Here is a 22,258-nt window from a genome sequence, read left to right on the forward strand (position 1 = left end):
AAAAAAAATGAAGAAGATGGGCATCCGTAGGCCATCATCTAGTAACTGAACCCCATTTTGTTTTCTGTTTTGCTTTGTTTTTATAAATTTATGTATTTATTTATTATTTATTGGATGCGTTGGGTCTTTGTTGCTGCACGTGAGCTTTCTCTAGTTGTGGTGAGCGGGGGCTACTCTTGGTTGTGGTGGGCGGGCTTCTCATTGCGGTGGCTTCTATTGTTGTGGAGCACGAGCTCTAGGCGGGTGGGCTTCAGTAGTTGCGGCACGTGGGCTCAGTAGTTGTGGCGCACGGGCTTCGTTGCTCCGCGGCATGTGGGATCTTCCCGGACCGAGGCTCGAACCCGTGCACCCTGCGTTGGCAGGTGGATTCTTAACCGCTGCGCCACCAGGGAAGCCCCTGAACCCCATTTTGTGACACTGACCCCCAACTTCTCTCAGCCTCGCAGACAGCACCATAACTAGCACAATAGAAAAGGAGTTGTGTGCTTCAGTTTTCCTGGAGTGAGGGGCGCTCACAACAATGGGAAGTGGTAGAAAACATAGATTGTGGAGGGACACAGCTGCTAAACGGTGAGATTTAGACTTCGTTCTTTTATTCAGAATTATAAGGACTCAGAGACCCTCCTCCCCGATCCCTCTTCTCCCAACACTAGCAGCTCTCGCGACACGCCCCACGTGACTCCTCCTCCAGCCAAATGCCACCTCTCTAACTGGCTCACGTGTTCGTCTGGCCTTCCAGGCAGTCAGGAGCTCCCACCGCACGGGCCTGTCTCACGCATTGTCTGCCTCCTCCCAGCCCTGAGTCCACAGCTCATACTTCAAGGACAACATACACTGATTCAGAACTATTTTATTTGAAGAGATTTTCTTCTGTCGTTCTAAACACAAAGGAATGCTGTTTGAGTAAGTGCTTCGTAGGCATCATTGTACTGAAATGAATCATGTGCTGTGTTTACATTTCAAGCCACACTTGAAATTGAAGACTCAATACAACCTTGTCAACAAAGAATCAGTCATAACAAAACATAACTATTCATTCTACGGATTATCATTTTGCCTAAAATGACCACTAGATATGAAAACCTTGCAGAGACATCGAAAGAGTCCCCATTAAGTATTTTTTTAGAAAAATGACACAAGAATGCAAATGACATTTTCTTTCTCTTTACTAGTAAGAGACTGTGACATCCATTTGACGGAGCACCAGCCAACTCTATCAAGGTCATTACAGCACCCTTTGCAACTCAGAATTGACCATCTTTTACATTTAATCTGTCTCCTACAGGAATGGATAAAAATGGTTACTTCAAGGGCAGAAGTCAGCCTGTGTCAACCGCTGTGTATTTTGTATCGTGTTCCTAAATTAACACCAGAAAATGAAAACTAAATACTCTCATGTGAATGAAACATACCCTTTGACAGTTATCACAAAGGCAAAAACTCAACTGACTTTCAGTCAGGACTAGTGTCTCAATGTCCATTTCTTTATTAATACTTTTTATGGAAGTGTGTTAAAGGCACAGGTACAAATGCATACGTGAACAGCTTGCTTCTCTCCCAATACCTGCTTCCCTGGCTTTGCTCCTCCTTTTCATGGGATCAAGCTCTCAGCTCCATAAGCTGTGGAGCCTGGTAAGTATTTTAAATAAAGCAGATCTCCTATCGTTCTTTTCTGAAAAATGAAGTACAGAGAAGACTACGGAAAGTAGTGAGAAAAGAGCATTACTGTGAAAAACAGAAACCAAGGATGTAATGTTCACATCTAGAGAAAAGCTGGTTCATGATGATTGTTAGTCAACCATAAAGTAGGGAACATACTGGAACCAGGACTGAAGAGGCAGGAAGGCCAGGGAGCCCCAGTGCACCTGACAAAAGTGGGCATCTTCCAGACGAACAGTCTAGTTACGACCATCACGACAAACACTTTCACAAGGCTGTAAGCTCTTCAAGGCCGGGGATGGTGGCTTACTTATGTCTGTATCCCCACTTCTTAGCACTTTCTCTCACATGATAGATATTTAATACATATTTCTGGGAACCAGGGAACTGAGCTGAATCAGCTCACTGCATTCAAAGCCATTTTGGGTGGTGTCTACTCACGTAATTCACTCACTCCTCTGCCTGAGGCAGGGATGACAAATCGACTTCATCTCACTCTGATGCACTGGTAGTGGATGCCTGGAAGCATTAATGACACAGATCTTAAGACCAATTCCTGTCCGGGAGGAGAGGAGTGCCGCTCATTCCCAATGCCTCCTTGAAAGAATGGTGGCACAGATGTTCCGTATTCCCACCCCTGGTGCAGGAGAAAGGCATCTAACAACTCACCCATATTCCCTTTCTGTTGCTATGCTGTCTCTCGAGTGCTCTGCACTAAGCCACTGCTTATTAAATGCTGGTCGACCAGGAAGCCCAAAGCCTTTCCACTTGATTTACCTGTGCAGCCAAACAGGTAGAGTCGTGAATTTACCTGGAAATCTGAAAACACGACATCCACACTGCTCAGTAATGGTTTATTGAAAGAGAACAGGCATGTACTTGATTACTCTCTCTGTAGAGAAAGAGCTTTGTCCATCTCAGTACAACTTTAATTGATATCTAAGGCATTTGGAATGACTTGGGATTTTGGTTCAAAACAAATGGCAGAGTGAAATTCTCTTTGGTATTCATGCTTAATCTACATCTACTTGCTTCTTACTAGTATCCATGACCTTCTCAGTACTTCTTTGTTAAGATTTAACAAATACGGTTGAAATAGTCAACTCCTACACATTCATCAGAAAAACAAAGGGAGAGGCCTCTGAAACTAAGGGTGCAGAAGAGAAAGCCAGAAAGAATGACAGGAAGAACCAACAACCTTCCTCTAACAATTCACACGCAGGACTCATTCTGCCATTCAGACCGTTCTCAGTGAAATAAGCCGCCTCTGGCAGGGTGGCCACCACTGGGGTCCTCTCAGTAACTCCCCTCCCTACAGAGAGGTCAGCACCCCTCAGAAGCATCCCTGAAAAGAAGGAGAACATGTATAGAGAAAGAGAGGAAACAAAGGGAGACTTTCAAAGCAACATTGCCTTCATCACAGGTACAGCCTTTAGTGTAACATTGGCACCAGTGAGAGAACAGGGCTAAATTAAAATTACCCTCAAAATGCCAACACAGCTGATGTGTACAGCAGGAAGGATAATGTCCCAAATCCACAGATCTGTCCTACTGCACTTTCCACTTTGCCTACGTACCACTGGCAGCCCCAAGGAACAGTCTTGTTAGGAGTCTGTGTATCTTAGAGAGAGCTTAATATGCCAGATGGGTGCAAATGCAAATACACACACACACACAGAGATGCACATACACACACACATCAAACCTGGTTTATAAAAAGAGCTTTGTGGATCAGAGTATGCCTTCACTTGGTCCAAGCAGCTAGTTGTCAGCATTCAGAAAATGGACCCAAAGAATGTAATGAGGAAGAGAACTGGTTGGCAGGAATAATACTGTAGTTTTTACAATGTGGGTATTTACGAGCTAATCTCCAATTGTTTGTCCAGAATTAATTCAACTGGCTAGAATCTTATGAATATATAAGGATAAGCCTTAAAGATGTTAAGATCTATAGTAACAAAAGTTAATGCTATCTAAAATAAATTAGATTTTTAAATATATGTAATGAAATTCTTGGTCATTGGAAATTCAATTCTATAGTGAATATAAATTAATATAACTCTATTATTAAAGTACCATTTCCAGGAAGATTTCAGTTCAGAGTTGTTGTTTTTTTAAAAAAGAAAAAAAAAGGCTAAGTATTTGAGAACAAATGGATCTGGCTTAGAAACCCTTAAATAGCGTTGAAAGGAGAGTGCTGATAAGATTTGGTGACAAGATGCAAAGATCTGTCTCCAGGTCCGCAATAAAGACACCTCACTTTACCTAACAGAAGTATTGCTGAAAAGTTATGCAACTAGAATTTTTACAAGTAGACCCTAATTTTAAAAATACCATAATATATGTACGGGACGCCACAGCTGCCCGGAAACCCTGGGGCGACTCCTTGGGTAAAGTGAAGCCTGTCAAGGTTACCGCCTCCTCTGTGACAGCTGCATGGTGAATGCATACTAGAGGCGCTCAGCACGTGTGCTGAGTGCATGAATTTGCTGCAGCAGTTTTTCTTTTTCTACGGGAGTTTCTTAAAGCGGGGCATGCTGAAACTGGAATGTTAAGACAGAAAGATACGGTCCAGCTCACAGTTTAAACTTATTCCATCACAGAAAGTCAGGGAATCTCAGAAAGTGTTTTTCAATGAAAATAAAATTTCTTTACGTGCGTGTATACAGGCATATCTTGTTTCATTGCGCTTCACTTGATTGCACTTCGAAGATAACGCGTTTTTTATAAATTGAAGATCTGCGGCAACCCCAGCTTGTCAGGTATAAGGGTTGGCATTTTTTAGCAATAGAGCATTTTTAAAGTAAGGTATATACATTGTTTTTCTAGACATAGTACTATTGCACACTTAACAGACGACAGTATAGTGTATATATAACCGTTATACATGCTGGGAAACCCAAAAATTCTTGCAACTTGCTTTATTGCAGTGGTCTGGAACTGAACTATCTCTGAGATACGCCTGTATATTTTTAAAGAAATGCTGATCTGTAACTGGCAGAAGATTGTATTCATTTGTTAACTGACTTACTGTAAACAACTGCTTGAGCTGGGTTCCACTTGATCTACCAACCAAGGCAAGCAGAGCACCTTACCAGATTCCAGAAATCCTACCAGATCCATTCCATCTCTGTAGGGGCTTCTTCCCCTCTCTCCAGCACAAACGTTTCAAAGCTACCCTCACCTTACCCCACAAAAGCAAAGCATGAATTAAAAAGCCGAGATTAAATTAGAAAGGTGCCTGACCGAAATATAAAGTTACTGTTTCAAACTTTAAAAAAAGAACTAAGTCAAATACAGTCAATAAAATAACTCTCAAAGGCATTTTTCCCCGTTATTTGGTGCTTCCTTTCCTTCCCACTTAAATTTAAGACTCGATTTTAAAAACACAGAGATCTGTCCTTTTAAAAGAACAGAATGAAACAATATATCCTCTCTTTTAAGAAATACAGAACACCTAGCAATACAACTCATCTGACCACATAAATCTGCAATCTGCTACGTAAATGAAATAAGAGGTTATACCTTCCTATTTACTCAGCATTCATAACTGTAAAAGAAGACTGGAAAAATAGCTGAGAATGTTTTTATGCAGGTTTTGGGGAGGACTGGGTACTGGTTCCACTGGTGTAAGTTTCCTGGGAAGTCGTGTGCAAATAAAATATACGAACATAGAACCTATTTTAAATACACTGCAATATATGCGGGTGTGACCGGGGGAGAAAGACAGTGTTAATATGTTTGTCAAGTAAATTAATAACCAAAAAAATAATCTCTCACTTAAGGTATCAATGATATTTCAAGTGACCTAAATAAAACTGATTTTAAAATCATCTTTACCATTCATGCCAATTACGGACTTTGGCCCTTTACCAAGCAGGCACAATGAATCTTCTTTTTGAGAATCAGTTTCAGTCACCGGCCGAAGGGTATCACATTTGTATGAAAACATTGTCATGGATTTGCTCCCATAATTTAAAAATCAATAATTAAAAAAATAATAAAGTTGGTCTCTTTTTTCCACAAGTTTTCAAGTAATTAGTTCAAGTAGGTGTATTTACAGCTTTTGTATAAATGACCTAAACCCCACATTTTCCCTTTAAAAATCAGTCTCTCTCGAAATTAGACATGGTTCTTTTGTTTTTTGGTCTTGAACCAGGTTTCTTTTAAATACTAAGTCGATTCAGTCATGTCTCTGCTTTATTGGGCAGATAAAGTGAAGAGACCAGCAAGTTGTGTCCAAAGGCTGGGAAACGCCTAAAGGCTTCCCAGCTATCCGAAAAGATGTTGTACTTGAGGAAGACTCGGTGTTCCAAGCTGGTGGACAGGGTCACGTCTCTGCTCATGATGTAGATGCCGTCATTGTGAAGCGCGCACGTCAGGTTGAGGCCCGACTTGGACGTGTTCTCCTTGAGGTAGAGCCACTGGCGGGTGACAGTGTTGTAGGACTGCACGGTGAGCATGTCCTCGCTCTGGCTGCCCCTCCGGGTGGGCCCCAGCTCGTGGAGACAGCCCCCCACGATGTAGATGGTCTCCTCCACGGACACCATCTGCTGCTTGCGGATGTGGACGTCGCACGTTTCAAAGAGCGTCCAGGTGTCAGCGGAGGGGCAGTACTGCAAGATGTTCAGGTTCCGGTCTGAAAGGCAGGAAGAAGCCGCATGATGACACAGCGACCGGGAGCAAGGCCGGCTGCCTGGGCTGGACATACACGCCTACCTCCACCTGAGTGATTGGCTAACACAGAGGCAAAACTATTTCAGGAAAGCCGAGGTTGGGGAAATAGTTTTCGAAATGGCTGGGAGGAGATCCGTGCAGAATCATCCCCACTGGCCTGCCGGGTACGTCCCCTGCCTGGGAGGCTGTCAGAGTCGGTCAGGCCAGGCCAGGCAGATGAGCCGCTGTGACAGAGCACCCCCTCCTCCCTGGGACCCTTGCAACTTTGAGAACCACCAGGCCAACGTACAAAGAATCCGAGCCTCAGAACCCTCATCAGTATCTACTGAATGACTGACTGCTTAACGCAGACGACTGGCAGAGCCCCAAGAGGATCTATCCTTGACAACAGATTCTACAAAACAAGCCAAGCGAGCCGAGCAGGATCTCTGGAGCTGTCTAAAGGAAAGGACGCAGAGCTGCATGTCAGGAGAGATGCAAGCAAATCTCACCTCTGACCTTCAAGCCACAGAATCATTGGCAATTCTGTTTCCCAACTGTAACACCAGAGACACACTGGCAAAGGCCGTTCCCCCTTCCCCACCCGTTTCACAAGAGATGGTTAATTATTGTGTGGATAAAATCGGATGGTAAATGAAAGACTACCCTGACATCATTTTGAAGAGCTTTTTCCAGGAAAATTATTGCCTACTCTCTTTTTGAAAAATGCTTGTGAAATTTAAAATATCTAGTTTCATTTTTCTTTTTTTCTATCGTTCTTCTTTTTTTTCTCCTTTTCTCCTCAAGGAAAGAATAAATGGAATATTTTAGACTTAGAAAAAAAAAACTAAAAATGCTCTGAATTAGCCAAAATAATGAACTTTCTGTTTGTTGTTGTTTTTTAAACAACAAAATCAGTGTACGAGACAGTCCAGCTTGGGAACTGATGTCCAAGTGACGCGCACAGCCTTTTGATGGCTGCAGAAGCTGGGAGGAGTACTTGATCCTGAGACAGAAGGACCCACTCACAGTGGGCAGTAATTAGAGCTCCACTGTGCTCTCTGATACCGAGTAAAGTGTCTCCTAAGAGGGCACAGAGGGAAGGGAAAGGAGTCCAGATCCTGTGTGTGCACCCGTCCGGAGCCTGCAGAAATGTCAAAATTGTTACAACTTCTGTTTTCCACCAAGACTACGACCTCCCCTCTTTCTTTTCTTTGTAGCGACTGTGATACAGCTTATCCTAGGAGTCAGCCCTAGGGAGTTTGGTTACTAATCTATCCAACTAGTGCCCCTCAGTAACCCCTCCCCACCCCACGAATAAAAGACTTATTCTAGCACAGCTTCAATGTATTTATTTCTCAGGTCCAGGTCTGAAGGTCCTTCCAGGTCTTCTGTAAATGTTTTCTCTCCTCACCCAACAAGGGCTCAGACCATGATGAGGTCGTTTGAGTTGGCGGAAAGATCTTTCTGCTTTTACATTTAGAGTTGATTCTGACATTTAACAAATCACCTTTCTTCCTTTTAGTGGTTACTACTACTTTCTATCGAATTTCATTTCTTCAGTGCCGGCCAAAGAATTAAAACAATCAAAGAGCTATCATAAAAATCACAAACTCTTCCTTACTAAATTTTAAAAGTCTCACCTAACGTAAGAAGTCGGCAGGCTACGAAGCCAACCTTAAGTCCTGAATTTTTTTTTTTTCATGACAATTATGACTTCTTGTTTTCAAGACAAGGAACTATTAGGAAGTGCTGGGAAGAGCCCAAGCAGAGGAGGAGGGGGGGCTTCAGAGGACGAGGAACTGTCCTGCCCTCCCATCGTAGAAAACTCGTTTTCAGTCCTTACACAAACAGTCATCCGTCCACGTCACCTAACCATCCCATCGTGGGGATTTGGCTCGGGGAAGCCGGGACAGGAATCACAGTGGGTGGCCCAAGTCAAGAAGGCACTTTAGTAGCGGCTTGTGAAACTAGACAACACACAAGCAAGGGTTTTCCAGGTCAACTCTAAAGAACATTTGCTCAGTCAGGGTCATGAAAAAACTAGGAAATCTACCAGGGGCATAGTCTTCAGGTTACAGTGCTTCCTGTCAGCGCTTCCCAGCTCCTGGTTAGAAGAGAAGCCAAGGGATATGTGTGCATTGGGTCAGCCCACAGGGTGCATGCTGTGTCACAAAATCTAGGGAGGAATCAGAATTCTTAGAAATGTGCAAAAGTAAATAACTGTATTTACTTTCCTAGGAGAGAAGACACACAGATACACATAGAGGTACATATGCACGCACAGGAATTCACCCGGGTCTATGGTTTAGTCAAGTCTATAAAATTGACCACTGTAACCTGAACACCAGTGTTGAAGGTGAAAGAAATGACTGCTAGGTCTCATTTTCTTTCAAGTATCCGTAAAGGAAAAGCTGGCAATTATCTTATCATCAGTGGAGAGTCACTAGGGACAAGTAATGAAAACTTGGAGTGAAAAAGAAGAAGCCTCACTGTTCTCCTCTTCCCATGTCACCACTGCATCTTCTTAAACGCATAAATAAACATAACCACCTGCAGAAAGCTGAATGGTGACCCCTTGAAACATACGTTCATCTTCTAACCCCCAGAACTTTTGAATGTGACTTTTTATTGGATGTAATTTAGTTAAGAATCTCAAGACGAGGTCATCCTGGATTACCCAGCTGGGCTCTAAATCCAATGAGATGCGTGTCTTTATAAGAGAAGAGGAAGACACGGATACACACAGAGGAGACAGAGGCAGGGATTGGAATCATGCAGCCTCTAGCCAAGGAACACCTGGCGCCACCAGAGCCGGGAAGAGGCAAGGAAGGTTTCTGCCCTAGAGCCTTCGGGGGAGCGTGATCCTCCTGACACCTTGTCTTCAGACTCCTGGCCTCCAGAACTGTGAGAGAATACATTTCTGTTGCTTTAGGCCACCAAGATTGTGGTCATTTGTTAAGTCAGCCACAGGAAACAAAAACACCGCCTACCACCCTCCCCACCAATCAACTGTTTAGAGGTACTCTAAGAAGTGTTCATCAAAATCTTTCGCTGTCACCAAAAAAAAAAAAAGTAAATCAAATGCTCATAAAATACCTTACATTTAACTTCTTCCTCAAACATATATCCCCAAAACAAGACACATCTGGTTATGTTGAAAGAATTTTTGCCACCTACTTCATATTATTATTATGTGGATTTCTGTTCTTTGCAAAGTTATAAATGGTCACATGCAGCTTCCTGGGGCCATCAGCACACGCCTGTTATCAGCCAGGGCTGGAGAGCTCTGTCCTGCCCATATCACACCATGCAGGGGTGATAGGTTATTTCACTACGTCAAATATAATGGTAACTCTACTACTTCAATGTGGCTAAGAGTCCAGTTATGCCTTTTCTAAAAGTTCTGGGCACTATACAGTCAGACAGACCAAAAGAAGAAATAAACTGCCTTGGCCATGAGAAAACTTGGAAACAACTGCTTTATGGGAAGGAAAGAGATAACAGGAAAGACACACCTCTTCCTGGTGGTCCACCATTGCCTTTCTTACTGTTAATAATAGAAAACCAAGTAACAGAAAACCAAGCTGTGAGATGCTTCCTACCAAGACCAGCAGTATAAAACCTCTGGAGAAACTTTTTGTTTCCATATCATTAACTATAAAATGCCCACCCACAAAAGTGAAAAACACATATGTACGGTTTAATAACCAGCACAACCCCTTCCCATCACTGGTCAGGAAAGAATCCTCTTCATGTACTTGCTCCTTCTATGATATGGGAACAACCGCCTGGAGCTGAACTTCTGGAATCTGTATCTGATATGCTTGTGCCCAAACACAAGGGAGAAAGTGAAAACAAAGATCTGCAAGAATGCTGTGGCACTAAATTCCATAGTGTTGGACGGGGCGGATTCAGTGTGCGTTTGGGAGAAGGATGGGAGTTACCCAGCCAAGTCACAGAATGGCTGACCACAAGGTGGGGTTTCCAAAGCAGGAAGAAAATCCATTTTGTGCACAGCTCCCCCTCCCCCTTTCAATTTTCATGCTCACACAAAGGCATCAAAGGCCCCTCCTCTCCAAACTGCCCCTGTCATACAGGATGCTCTTTTTTCCAGATACGTAAATATATACTATGTAACACATAACATCACACTAGAGGGTTTCCTCCAGCCCCTGCTGCCCTTTCCCAGGCTGCCAAAGCTCACGTGTAGGAGGACCACTTACTAGGCCCCTTTACTTACCTCTCGTAGTATATCCTCCAATGACATAAATGTTCCCCTTACACTCACACGCAGAAAACTCAGCCAGAGGGTTTGGTAAGGGTGCCACGAAATTCCAGGCATCCTGCTCGGGGCTGTAACATTCAACGTTAGAAACGGCCTGCCCACCAATGGCATAGAGTTTTGAATTAACAGCCACGAGTTTGAAGTTAGACCTGAAAGAGAGACACAAAGGCCCACAAAGTCAGTTCTTTTGATCATTCAGAAGACAGGGACTTCCCTGGTGGTCCAGTGGTAAAGAATTCACTTTACAATGTGGGGGACGCAGGTTCGATCCCTGGTCAGGGAACTAAGATCCCACATGCCTCGGGGCAACTAAGCCCGTGCGCCACAACTACTGAGTTCACACGCCTCAACGAGAGAGCCCACATGTCGCGAACTACAGAGCCCATGCGCCCTGGAACCCCCGCGCCACAACGAGAGAGAGAAAACCCACACGCCACGACTAGAGAGAAGCCCACGCACCACAACGAAGAGTCCGCGTGCCGCAACTAAGACCCGACGCAGCCAAAAACGTAAATTAAATAAATAAAGGATAATTTAAAAAAAGAAGAAGTAAGACAAAACGGACTTTCCCGGTCCAGTGGTTAAGACTCCGCACTTCCAATGGAGCGGGCACGGGTTTGATCCCTGATTGGGGAACTAAGATCCCGCGAGCTGCACGGCGCAGCCGAAAATAAAATGTAGAGCTTTTGAAAGCGAAACATTAGGCCAGTATAAACAAGAAAAAGAAGTAAGACAACGGCATGATCTGCTAAAGCAGCGTGAGGAATCTGCTGGATATTTGAAGGAAATGAGCTCTCCAATTTGGGTGCTATTCTGCCTGGGGACAAAGGAATGACTGAACGGCATCTCAAATTTCACTCTTGTCCCCAAGAATCCACAAGTTTGGTGCATTCTCCAAACTTTAGGTATTGAAGATAAGCAATTCTCAGTATAACAAGGACTAATCTTGCTTTGCTTAAACCAAGAACCACTTTGTATGTGCTAAACTCAATACCTCTATACTTCAAGAAAAATAAATGTAAAAATACACTTCAATAAAAAAAACCCACATTGTAAATCAACTATACCTCAAAAATAAATAAATAAAATAAACTCAATACCTCTTCCAAGAGTGGGAGCAAGTACCCACCCCATTCCCTCGCCTCTCTCTATTCCCCGTGGGTAGGCTCCATCCTAGGTACACACCAGGGCTTGCCTACACAGACAAGCACATGCAAAGGTTGTTTGCTACAGGGTGGTCCAGACACCCCTTTACCATGAGTTCACCTAAGCAGATCACTCGCCCATCCTCCTCGATATGAGGGCGTCTTCTATGTTGCTTCACAACATATAAGGTAGGGGGAGGTAAGCAGTGAACTAATTAAAACTATTTTGATCTGGCATTCTTAGGGTATTCACACATGTTAACAAACACCTCTATCAACAAATGATCACCTATAACAAGAGTAAATAATTTTTAGAAGAGAAATGCATTGGTTTTAAGGCCCATATTCAGTAATACAACTAAACTCTGCTTATCGGCTTCAGATACTAAATAAAAGCCTCATGACTTTTGAATCGAAAAGAAAAAAATTAATTTCTTTCAGTGTAGTACATAAACATTAATGGACTCTTTGAAGGCCAGGGAGGATATAAGCATTTGCAAGTGCTGGGTCAGCCGACTGTGATACGTGCAACCATCTCAAGTTTACGGTAATACGAGCAGCTTCGCATTACTGTAGGAGCAGGAGACCTGCTTCTAGACCCGCTCTGCTGATAACCAGCTATCTGACCTTTGTCTCTAGCGTGGGGACCATACCCATCACAGGGTGGTCGAGACAATTACACCACACAGCTTATCAGAAAGTACTACACAGAGAAAAGATACCATCACTAAAATTTCTCAGTTTTCTAGTGTTTGAAATAAAGAAGCTAGACCCGGTGAATTTAGAGACCTCATCTAATGCCAACACAATGAGCTCTTCAAAAGTAACAACATCCTAAGAAAGAATGGGGGTAGAGGCTCCAAATGGAAAAAGCATGTCAGAGGGTAGATTAAAAAGCAGCAGTGAACAAGTAGCCACGCCTGATCTCCTGACAGATGTTTAATAAACAATGGTGCATTATGATCTAGAACATATGTTGGTAATAGTCACCTACTAAAAAATTAAGATTTTTTTCAAAGGTCCCTGTAATGTTTACGTTACATTAAAAATGAGTTTTAGGGCTTCCCTGGTGGCGCAGTGGTTGACAGTCCGCCTGCCGATGCAGGGGACATGGGTTCGTGCCCCAGTCCGGAAGGATCCCACATGCCGTGGAATGGCTGAGCCCGTGAGCCATGGCCGCTGAGACTGCACGTCCGGAGCCTGTGCTCCGCAGCGGGAGAGGTCACAGCAGTGAGAGGCCCACGTACCGCAAAAAAAAGAAAAAAAAAAAAAAAAAATGAGTTTTAGCTTAGTTTTGTTTTTCAAATCAGAGAGTAAACAGGGTACTCTTCATCAAGAACCTCATATTGTCCACTAACCTCAGCCAGCCACTCAGTTTTTCACGCCAATAGACTTCACCGGGGTGGCAGTTACTGGGGGGCCCTTGGTTCATTTTGCTTACCTTTCCTGCTGCCAATGGTCCTTGAAATCTGACCATGATGCCCTCCCTGTGTGTGCAAATTTGGGGATCCGAAGGAAATAGAGCTTAAAATTTTACCAGCCCACAATCTGTGTTTGCTTCCCAAAGGTACACAGATAGTAAATTTTGTAAGATCAGAACAGTTTTTGATATTCCTCCAGCATAATCATTTGTCCTAAGCAATATGTGAGGGGCTTCTTTCTGAGGCTGAACGAATAGGCAGTTAAAAGTAAACAACTCTGTCTCTCCAGACCCCAACATGCTCAAATTCACTTGAAAAGAGAAACACTTTTCCAATATTGAATTTGTTTTATGATGCAATTGCCTCCCAAAAACAGGCCACTTGATGAAGAGGCAGACTGCCAAGGATTATGAACCCAGGCTTGTACAGGGAAGTCTCGGCTACCCTACTCAACAGCTCTGTGAGCTTGAACAAGTCATTAAATCTCAGTTGATCTGAGTCTCAGTAGGGAAAAGAAAAGCACGTTGTAAGAGTTGAAAAGGGTAACTTGCAGAAAGGGGTCACTAGAGGGAATGCTTGCCTGCATGTCACTGCCTACGTTTCTTAACCTCAGGAGGATGGGTTTCTCATTTGTCAACTGCAATAGTCACTGGCTGTAATGGACAAAGTGCTGGACTTCTGTACAAAGTGCTTTCACTTCCATAAATTCTTGCCTTTTCCCATTTTCTGAAAATAACTTTTCTACTCTCCACATTCTGAAGGGTAAAGGTGTGAATCCAAGCTATCACTGATTTTTAAAAAGTATCACCTCTACAGTGTTTTCTTTCTTTTTTTTTTATAAATTTATTTATTTATTTTTTGGCTGCGTTGGGTCTTCGTTACTACACGTGGGCTTTCTCTAGTTGCGGTGAGCGGGGGCTACTCTTCTCATTGCAGTGGCTTCTCTTGCTGTGGAGCACGGGCTCTAGGCACGCGGGCTTCAGTAGTTGTGGCACACAGGCTCAGTAGTTGTGGCTCATGAGCTCTAGAGCGCAGCCTCAGTAGTTGTGGCACACGGGCTTAGTTGCTCCACAGCATGTGGGATCTTCCCGGACCAGGGCTCGAACCCATGTCCCCTGCATTGGCAGGCGGATTCCTAACCACTGCACCACCAGGGAACTCCCTACAGTGTTTTCTTAATATTGATCCCTGACATACTCCATTCAGGAGGCAAAAAGAATTTTAAATCAAATAACAATTTGTTGTAGCTACATACTTGACTTACAGTAAATAGAAATGAAAGTGAGAAAACTGAGATGACGATCTAATTTCTACTTCACTTAGAAGAAATAAAAAGCTTTTGAAATCCTTAAAAGCTGAGTAACACGAACCCAGCCAACCACCAGCACACAGGTATCAAAGACTAACAAGAGCTATTGTAACCATCGGAAGGGCAGGATGATTCGGGGTCTGAGTGGCTTAGAGCGCGGGCCCTGTGATATGTGCAAGTTAATGAAACTCACTGAGCCTCAGCTTCCCCTTTGGGGAAATGGGGCCAATAATAATGCCCGTCTCAGAGAGCAGGGCATTTAAAGTAGTGACCACGACATGCAGCCCTGAGTGACAGCTCAAGACATGTAAACCACTGTTAGGATCTGTTGCTTAGAAAAGTTGTTACCATTAGGGTAAAACTTAGAATCAAAGGCAAGCTCCTTTCCCTAGCCCTTTCTCCAGCTCTCCGGGGAGGACTGTGCAGCCTGTGGACCATCAGGGCCTTTTGTCTCCTCTTTCCCCTCTGCCACTTCCCCCAAGCATTACCCTCCCCTAGGGACCAGGGAGGGGAGAAAGGAAGGTTAGGAGACAGAAAAAGTCATGGTGGGGCTTCCCTGGTGGCGCAGTGGTTGAGAGTCCGCCTGCCGATGCAGGGCACGCGGGTTCGTGCCCCGGTCCGGGAAGATCCCACATGCCGCGGAGTGGCTGGGCCGGTGAGCCATGGCCGCTGAGCCTGCGCGTCCGGAGCCCGTGCTCCGCAACGGGAGAGGCCGCGACAGGCCCGCGAACCGCAACAAAAAAAGTCATGGTTGCTCCCTACTACCTACCACCTCTGAGCAAACCTAATGCACAAACCAGTTTAAACTGCTGGCCAAAATTATACTGGGGGGAGGTGAACAGACATATAGTTTACTTCATACTATCCTTGTGCTCCACTGCAATTAACCACAGAGGACAAAATCTCTCGAAGGTTTCATGCCTCTAGAAATGCTCTAAAATACTAAACTTTGGCTCAGAGGAAAGGGGACAGTCAACGCTGACAACTGCAATTACTTCTCTGCCGGGAGACTTGTTTGTTAGGTTTCTCTCCCAACGTTGCTGTGTTCACACACAGAACAGGATGGCACAACACGACTCCGATTTCAGAGCAAGGGTGCAAGGCAACAGAAGTTACTAGAGATAACTCTAGAAATACAGAAAATAATGAACTGATGGCTGCAACAGTGCCAGTTCCTGCAAGTTATTGCTAATTAAAGTGAGGAAGGGAAGCAAGCAACTCCGTGGGCACACAAGCCTTTACACGTAAAAAGTTATGTCCTGACAACGCCTGAGATCAAATTCACGTTCAGACCACCGGGCAGTGTTGTGTACTTGGACTTCAAAGCAGCCTCTCCAACAGTGCTGTGTACTCACACTGCTGTTTTCAAGTAGTGAGCACAGCACTAAACGTTTCTTTGTGTTTTTTGTTTGTTTTTGTTTTTGCACCATTTTCTCCAGGGTGCAAAGGGCTTTATAAAATCTCCCAGTCCCAGAGTTCCCGCCTATCTCTTGTTATTTAAGATTCTGGGATCACTGCACTGTTCAGTCCCTGGGGAAAGCGGGCTGCTCTGCCTTTGACCCCTTTGTCAACCATCCGAATACATCGCAAAGGCAGTGAATCGAGGTAGATGTGAAATGCTGTGTAACCAGAGGCCTAAAGGTGCCCTTTGTACTCAAGGTTCTAAGTTTCCTCCAGTGTTTTCGGAACCTGTGTTGAACGCGTTATCCAGGGATAATCCCACTCTAGGTTTCATTTTTATTTGTCTCATCATCCAAACTCAACTATAAACTCCTTCTGGGCAGGAGCCGTATCACCTTTGTTGTTTATTCAATAGTGACTAGAATAATGCTGGCACAGAGGCTGAGGTGAGGCTGAGGCACACACAATGAAATTCTGAAAAGCAATGCAAGTAGCATGAAATATCTGTGCTCCACTCCTTGGAAGAAAATCATTTTTAAAAGGAAAAGTTAAAGGTCTGCATGAAGATGGTCACTGTCGGTCATTAAGCCAAAACTTATAAACTCTCTAAACGATTATATCTAGTCAACGGATATTTACATTTCGGTTACTCTACTTTTTATACACCTTGAGCAATTTACTTTCTGTGCCTCAGTCTCTGCTTCTGTAAAATGGGAACCTACCTAATATAATCCTTGTGAAGAATAAGTGAGAGGATACATGCAAAGCAGCAGGAACAGTACCTAGTACAGAGTAAATGCTTAATTAAATGTTACTATTATTTTTCAGCTATTCTAAATAACTATAATGACTGTTACAAGATAAAAATATTCACTGTAATGTTACATTTTAAAAGAACAAAACGTATATATATATGTGTTCACTTTTATTACAATAATGTAAAATATATTCCACGGTTTAAAAAAGCCAAGTATTTTTAAGCATCCATTATTTATTGGACACCATGTTAGCAGTATGAATATACATAAGCACTGAATAAGCAATAGGCCCCAACTGGAAGGGAGAGAAACAAACATAAACAGAAGATTTCAATTCAAGGTGAGGAGTGTGCTAGAAAAGCATGAAGTTTGATCATTTAGCCCAACTGAGGGTTCAGGAAGGGACTCCTGGTTGAGACCATGTCAGATCTGAGTCAAAGTATGAAGGAGATAAAGAAGGGTACAAATTCCGATATGGAACCCAATTTAAAAAAATATAATGAAAAAAAGTGGAAGGATAAAAAAAGAACAATAATAACTAGAAAATACCTAAGAATAATTCTAACAAAAAGTACACAGACCATGCAAAGGTAATAAAAGAAACCTTTTCTGAAGGACCAAAAGACCCAAATAAATACATGGAAAAACAAGCCATTTTTCCAGCTACAAAGTATCAGAAATCTGTGAATCCTCCTCCAGATTAACCTATGATACAATGTAATTCCAGTCAAAATTCCACCAGGACTTGACAAGGCGATTCTAAAGTATATCTGAAGGAGAAAATGTATGAAGAATAACCAAGAGAATTAAGATAAAACAAAACAGAACAAATGGGTATCTGTTCTACCAGACAAGATTCCCAAGCTATAAAAATTTAAAAATGTGTCATACGTAGAGGAATGGCCAATCTACCAGTTTGAAAACAGGAAAATTAGCATAGGATAATTGATTTGGCAAATCACAGTGAAGAATTAAGGCTATTGGGACATTCAGAGAACATGTTATAACCTTATAGTATGCCTTATATGGAAATAAATCCCAAGCAGATTCAGATGTCAAGGTAAAGTGGCAAAACTATAAAAGTAATAGAGCACGAGACAGATGAGTATTTAGTCCTGGCTTGTAGAAGCCTTTCGTATGCAAGATAAAAAGCTCACAGGACCCACGTGACCAATCTGACTACAAAATATTTAACATCTCTTCCTATTAGAATACCCTATAAACCTGAAGTCCAAAACTGGACGCTCACAAGGCCAGTTGTGGCCTACACTTTGTTTTGTCTACAGGGTTTGTGTTGTTGTTGACTTGTTTGCTTTTTAAATGGAGTAAGTTGCCAACATTTAAAAATCAGGATATCCAGGGGCTTCCCTGGTGGCGCAGTGGTTGAGAATCTGCCTGCTAATGCAGGGGACACGGGTTCGAGCCCTGGTCTAGGAGGATCCCACATGCTGCGGAGCAACTAGGCCCGTGAGCCACAACTACTGTGCCTGCGCGTCTGGAGCCTGTGCTCCGCAATGAGAGGCCGCAATAGTGAGAGGCCCGCGCACCGCGATGAAGAGTGGCCCCCGCTTGCCACAACTAGAGAAAGCCCTCGCACAGAAACGAAGACGCAACACAGCAAAATTAAATAAATTAATTAATAAACTCCTACCCGCAACATCTAAAAAAAAAAAAATCAGGATATCTGGATGTCTGGCAACACCATTCCTCACGCCTTTGCGGCAGTAACCAGCTGTGGCCAAGAGGTGGAGCCCTCTTGCGGTGGGTCAGTAGCTCTCTGGTTCATCATAACTGTCACCCACCCCTCTACTCACTGACTTTACCTGCCTGGTCACTTAAGGCATTTCACTTTTGAGCCTTCTGATAAAGTAACAGCAGGGGAAAAACATGTGCAACATTACCTAAGAGACGAGAGACTAATATCTATATACGTGAAGAGAACTTCTAAAATGAATACGAAAAAGATAAGCCAATGTTTTAAAAACCGGCAAAGGCCATTTATAAAAGATATACAAATGGCCAATAAACATATGAAACAAACAATCTCTCTTCCAAGCAGAGACATTCACACCAGTGCTTCTGCCTACGAGATTGGTAAAAATTTAAAAATGATGATAATGTCTTATCTTGGCAAGAGTCTAGGGAACTGGCAAGCTCAAACACTGTTGACAGGAGAGGAAACTAGAACAATTCTTTGATGGACGATTTGGCAGGAGCTACCAAAATTTTAAATGCATGTACGCTCTGCCCCACCTATCCAGGGATTCTAGGCAGTTGCCATATAGAACTAACTCACATATGCCTACTAAGCTAGGCACACGTACACCAAGATGTTCAACATGGCACTGTTTATTAATGGCCAATGGAAACGACCTAAATGCTCACGAATAAGGGAAGAACTAATTACAGTCCTGTGCATCCATAGGCTGGAACACTGAACAGCCATTAACAAGAGTGAGGTGCATCTACATGTGCTGATATAGACAAGACTCTCAGAGTGGAAATATCAAGGGCCACAATAACCAGCATAAGCTAATCAATTTTAGAGTAAAAATATGTGTAAGATGCAGACATTTTCCCGTTAACCACTATCACCATATTTATAAATATACCTTTATAATGTATAAATATAAATGTTTATAGACTTACATAACTATGTCTACAGATACACATATTTTTTTACTCCGTGTTTTTTGTCATTTACAATTTTTCTAAGCAGGTATTCATGCATTACTCAAATACTTTTTTTTTCCCCCTAAAGAGGACAGTAAGGGCATTCCTGGGGGCGGGGGGAAAGGACTACCAAGGATTTGTGGAGAAAAGAGAATCCCATGAGGTGCCGTGTTAGAGTTCTGGAGCTAGGGGTGGCGCGTTGAGCACCAAATGTACAGCAGGAGACACATGTGTAGAGGTGACAACCTGCTGGGCCTTGTACCCCTCATCTGAGCACTGCCCATCACCACTGCATGTTCCTTTGTTGCTTCAACTAAAGCTCTTAGAATCCGTTTAAAAATAACACTCTGATATCAAGTTTTGAATACATCATCCCAATGGTGTAAATAATGCACTAAAGAAGGGCTGGAAGGGGCTTCCCTGGTGGCGCAGTGGTTGAGAGTCCGCCTGCCGATGCAGGGAACGCGGGTTCGTGCCCCGGTCCGGGAAGATCCCACATGCCGCAGAGCGGCTGGGCCCGTGAGCCATGGCCGCTGAGCCTGAGCGTCTGGAGCCTGTGCTCCGCAACGGGAGAGGCCACAGCAGTGACAGGCCCGCGTACCGCAAAAAAAAAAAAAAAAAAAGAAGGGCTGGAAGAAAATAAGCCAACCTGTAGATGGTTATCAGAGGGAGTGGGAGTGATAGTCTTTTTGCTTCTTCATTCTTTGACATTTTCCCAGTTTTCTAGCATAACTATGTATTTTTTATCATCAGAAAAAAACTTTCCAAATTGAATTTTGTATTATAGTAGAAATAACACCAGTGGACCCCTCCCCCTCTTAGGCTGGTGGGGGGGAACCTTGAGTCAAGTAAATATGTGTAATGACCTTCCCATTCCTGTTAAGAGTTTTTTGGGTTTGTTTTTTTTTGCCTGGCTGTGAGTCCCCCAACTCCTCGTTCCACACTTCAGAGGAGGAACCATGGCGGGGCTTGACATGGGTACAGGTGGACAAGAAGAAAAGGTATTCCTGTCCTTTCTTGGGTTACATTGATTCTTCTTCCCACTTCTGAATGGCTCTGGGCCATCTTGGGCCCTACCATCTTTTTTTCCCCTACCACTTCTTCCTATAATGCTCTTTGCTCTTATTTTCCAATACTTTTCCTGGCTCTGTTCCCTCCTCCTCCCCGCAATCTCCTCCTTTTCTCTGCCTTTCTTCAAGTCACCCAAGTGCATGTTGGGAGGGATTTGCAGAATGGGAAGGGAGAAGGCTGGCGTGGATGGTAATGTTCTAATTCTGCAGGTGACCAATGCCAGGCTCAAGTCTTGGGTCCATAATGAAGACTGTCTGGGAAGAAAAGTGATATGCAGAAGAGAGGACAAAAAGTAAGAAAGGTAATCCTGTATAGCTAATATTAACACAAGTCCAATGATTATTTTCCGATCATAGCCTGGTGCCTCAGTGCGGAAAGCTTCAAAGTCATTAACAACAAGATCCTCCAAAGTCAGTGTTACAGGTTACTGCCCGTGTGTCATTATAATCACGATTAGTTCCTAAAAAACAAAAAAAGGTAAAAATACAAGCAAAATTAAAGAGAGCTTTCTTTGAAAGTATCCTTCTAGGAAACCACAGACATCTTTTTTTTCCACTGAGATGCCAAAAAGAGGCAATTTGTCTAACGGCGCAATACCTGCAAGGAAACTACTCAGCTAGTTGACCTCACTAGGGCCTCTGCTTCCTAGCAAGTTCTTAGTCCATCGGGAACTTTGCCAGAGTCAAGGCCAGCAACACTCCCGAGGATGTCATTCCCACCTCAGCACAACCTCCTGTGACTGCCCAGTAAACACGCAGGAACGGAGTCCCGAACAGGTGGATGCGTGGGAAAGCAGCAGCGCGGCTGGGTGCTTACCTCTTCTGGTTCATGGAGGCCACCTGGAGCCACTCGTTGGTGCTGGGGTTATAGGAATGCGCCGCGGATATCTCCTGGCTGGTGATCCTGTAGCCGCCCACGATGAAGAGGTAGTTGTCCAGGATGGCGGACCCGTAGCCCCTGACATTCACCAGGTCAGGAGGAAGGTTGTTGGCCAGCGGGAACCAGCGCTCAGTCATCTCCTCGTACCTGAGCATGGACGGGGGCTCCCCTTGGTAGGGGTGAGGGGCCAGGGGTCCCCCCAGGAAATCCCCCAACGCCACGAGGACAGGAGTCCCTGTCATCCGGGCCTCTCTCAGCCTCTGCTTCAGGCTGACATCCCCGGGGGCTTGAGAAGAGCCCAGGAGGTGGAACTGAGGCTTGCACAGCACTTCGTGAAAGTGGACGGCCATGAAGCGCAGGCAGGCCTCCTGCAGGTCGGGCAGCCCGTACACCTGCGCCAGGCGGTACAGCTCCAGGCAGTTGGTGAGCCGCACCTGTGACAGCAGCAGCTGCAGCAGGGACGTGACCTGCAGGAACGAGGCGGCCTCCACCAGCTCGGACAGCAGGCTCACCTCGTCCATGTCCTCCTCCTCCTCCCCGACACCGCCCGGCTCCCCGCGCCGGCCCAGGAGCCAGCCTTCGCGGGCGCCGCCGGCGTTGATAAAGTCCAGCACCAGGCGCAGGCCTGGGGCGCTGAGGCCGCGCAGCTGCTGCACCTCGGGGCCGCCGGCCTCCGGCCTCCGGGCCTCGCGCATGCCGGAGCGGTAGAGGGCGCGGAAGTAGTCGCTCTGCTCGATGAGCTTCCTCTTGCTCACCGGGTAGCAGCGGTCCTCCAGGAGGATCTGCACCATCTCCTCCGCCGACATGGCCGGGGGCCCGGGGGCGGCCGGGGCTCCAGCCAGCTCTGAGCGCCCGCCTCCCGCCCCCGCTCGCTCGCCGGGTTCCGGGGCGGTCGCCGAGCGCGGGCGCCGGGAGGAGGCGGCGGAGGCGGAGGCGGCGGCGGCGGCGGCGGCGCAGGGCCGCCCCCGCCCCCGCCCGCCCGCGCCCGCCCAGCCTCT

At 44.8% G+C, this 22,258-nt stretch overlaps 1 protein-coding gene across 1 annotated transcript; it reads right to left on the reverse strand.

Annotated features, from left to right (window-relative positions):
* Positions 1 to 832: 832 nt before the first annotated feature.
* KLHL42 (kelch like family member 42) lies at positions 833 to 22,232 on the reverse strand. The gene is made up of 3 exons (XM_027129355.1): positions 21,198 to 22,232; positions 10,559 to 10,752; positions 833 to 6,298 (listed from the first exon to the last, which is right to left on the reverse strand). The coding sequence occupies exons 1-3, from the start codon at positions 22,064 to 22,066 to the stop codon at positions 5,847 to 5,849; spliced, it is 1,515 nt and encodes a 504-aa protein (XP_026985156.1). The 5' UTR covers positions 22,067 to 22,232; the 3' UTR covers positions 833 to 5,846.
* Between the last annotated feature and the right edge of the window lie 26 nt (positions 22,233 to 22,258).

Source organism: Aethalodelphis obliquidens, unplaced genomic scaffold, assembly GCF_003676395.1.
Source record: "Aethalodelphis obliquidens isolate GAN/ISIS:26980383/991018 unplaced genomic scaffold, ASM367639v1 scaffold36, whole genome shotgun sequence".
In the NCBI taxonomy this organism is placed as follows: domain Eukaryota; kingdom Metazoa; phylum Chordata; class Mammalia; order Artiodactyla; family Delphinidae; genus Aethalodelphis; species Aethalodelphis obliquidens.

Coding starts and splice junctions, on each gene's coding strand:
- KLHL42 (XM_027129355.1), bottom strand. CDS start 22,066: ATGTCGGCGGAGGAGATGGTGCAGATCCTCCTGGAGGACCGCTGCTAC. Junction 10,753..21,197: donor GCCTCCATGAACCAGAAGAG/GTAAGCACCCAG, acceptor TCTCTCTTTCAG/GTCTAACTTCAAACTCGTGG. Junction 6,299..10,558: donor TGGAGGATATACTACGAGAG/GTAAGTAAAGGG, acceptor CCTGCCTTTCAG/ACCGGAACCTGAACATCTTG.